The 1,905-nt window shown below is 45.1% G+C and overlaps 1 protein-coding gene across 1 annotated transcript in view; it reads left to right on the top strand.

Moving 5' to 3' along the window:
• NUP43 (nucleoporin 43kDa) overlaps window positions 1–1,905 on the top strand; it is a 20,389-nt gene that overhangs the window by 9,702 nt on the left and 8,782 nt on the right. Inside the window, exon 6 of the mRNA XM_011947376.1 lies at window positions 997–1,148. Within this exon, the coding sequence (XP_011802766.1) occupies window positions 997–1,148 (152 nt within the window). The remainder of the gene's footprint in view (window positions 1–996; window positions 1,149–1,905) is intronic.

The following is a 1,905-nucleotide window of genomic DNA, read 5'->3' on the forward strand; positions in this document are numbered from 1 at the left end:
AAAAAAAAAACATGTTTCTTGACTGAGCATGGTGGCTCATGCCTGTAATCCCAACACTTTGGAAGGATTATCTGCAGTGAGAAGTTTGAGACCAGCTGGGGCAACACAGTGAGACCCCATCTCTACAAAAATTTCTTAAAATAGCCAGGCACCATAGCATGTGCGTGTAGTCCTAGCTACTTGGGAGGCTGAGGCAAAAGGCTCTTTTGAGCCCAGATTGCAGCAAGCTGTAGATAACACCACTGCACTCTAGCCTGGGTGACAAAACAAGACCCTGTCTTTTTTTTATTTTTTTTATTTTTTGAGACAGAGTTTCACTCTGTTGCTCAGGCTGGAGTGCAGTGGCATGATCTTGGCTCACTGCAACTTCTGCCTATCAGGTTCAAGCGATTCTCATGCCTCAGCCTCCCAAGTAGCTGGGACTACAGGTATGTGCCACCATTCCTGGCTAGTTTTTGTATTTTTAGTAGAGATGGGGTTTCGCCATTTTGGCCTGGTTGATCTTGAACTCCTGTCCTCAAGTCATCCACCTGCCTTGGCCTCCCAAAATGCTGGGATTATAGACGTGAACCACTAAGCCTGGTCAAGACCCTATCTCTCAAAAAACCAAAAAAACAGGCTGGGTATAGTTACCAGTCATCCCAGCACTTTGGGAGGCTAAGGTGGCTAGATCACTTGAGCCTGGGAGTTTGAGACCAACCTGGGCAACAAGGAGAAACCCCATCTCTACAAAAATACAAAAAGTTAACCAGGCATGATGGTACACACATGTACTCCTAGCAACTCAGGAGGCTGAGGTGGGAGGATCACCTGAGCCCAGGGAGTTTGAGTCTTCAGTGAGCAATGATTGCAGCACTGCACTCCAGCCTGGGTAAGTGAGGCCTTGTCTCAAAACGAACAAACGACAACAACAACCAAAAAAACGTGTTTCCTGTGTTACACAAAGATAAATTATACTTTATTTGATTTTGATGTCATTGTTATCTCCCACAAAAGGACTGGTGACCGAGTGCCACTCCACTGTGTTGATAGACATCCCAACCAACAGCATGTTGTAGCTACTGGTGGCCAAGATGGAATGTTGAGTATTTGGGATGTTAGACAAGGTACTATGCCTGTGTCTCTGCTGAAGGCTCATGAAGCTGAAAGTAAGTATTGTGGAGATACAAAAAGTTTGTATTGGGTGAGTTATATGACATATAATAAGCACCTTTCCGTAATGATACATGTGGATCATTTTACATTGTAGCTTTTAATGACTGAATTGTGTAAATTTAAATAATTATCTAATTTCTTTTTACTTGACATTTATGTTCTTTAACTTTTTTTTTTTTTTTTGGAGATGGAGTTTCACCCTTGTTGCCCGGGCTGGAGTGCAGTGGCGCTATCTTGGCTCACCACAACCTCCGCTTCCCTAGTTCAAGCGATTCTCTTGCCTCAGCCTCCCAAGTAGCTGGGATTACAGGCATACACCACCACACCTGGCTAATTTTATATTTTTAGTAGAGACTGGGTTTCTCCATTGTTGGTCAGGCTGGTCTTGAACTCCCATCCTCAGGTGATCTGCCCATCTCAGCCTCCCAAAGTGCTGGGATTACAGGCATGAGCCACTGTGCCCGGCTTTTTAAAAGACAGGGTCTGGCTCTGTCGCCCAGGCTGGAGTGCAGTGGTGCAGTCACGGCTCACTACAGTCTTGACTTCCAGGGCTCAGGTGATCCTCCTGCATTAGCCTCCCAAGTAAATAGGACTATAGGTGTATGCCACCACGCCTAGCTGATTTTTTGTTGTTGTTTGTTTTTTTGTAGATATGGGGTTTCACTTTATTGCCCAGGCTGGTCTCAAACTCCTGGGCTCAAGTGATCCTCAGGAAATGCTGAGTTTACAGGTGTGAGTTATGAGCCACTA

Source organism: Colobus angolensis, unplaced genomic scaffold (assembly GCF_000951035.1).
Source record: "Colobus angolensis palliatus isolate OR3802 unplaced genomic scaffold, Cang.pa_1.0 Scaffold263, whole genome shotgun sequence".
Lineage (NCBI taxonomy): Eukaryota > Metazoa > Chordata > Mammalia > Primates > Cercopithecidae > Colobus > Colobus angolensis.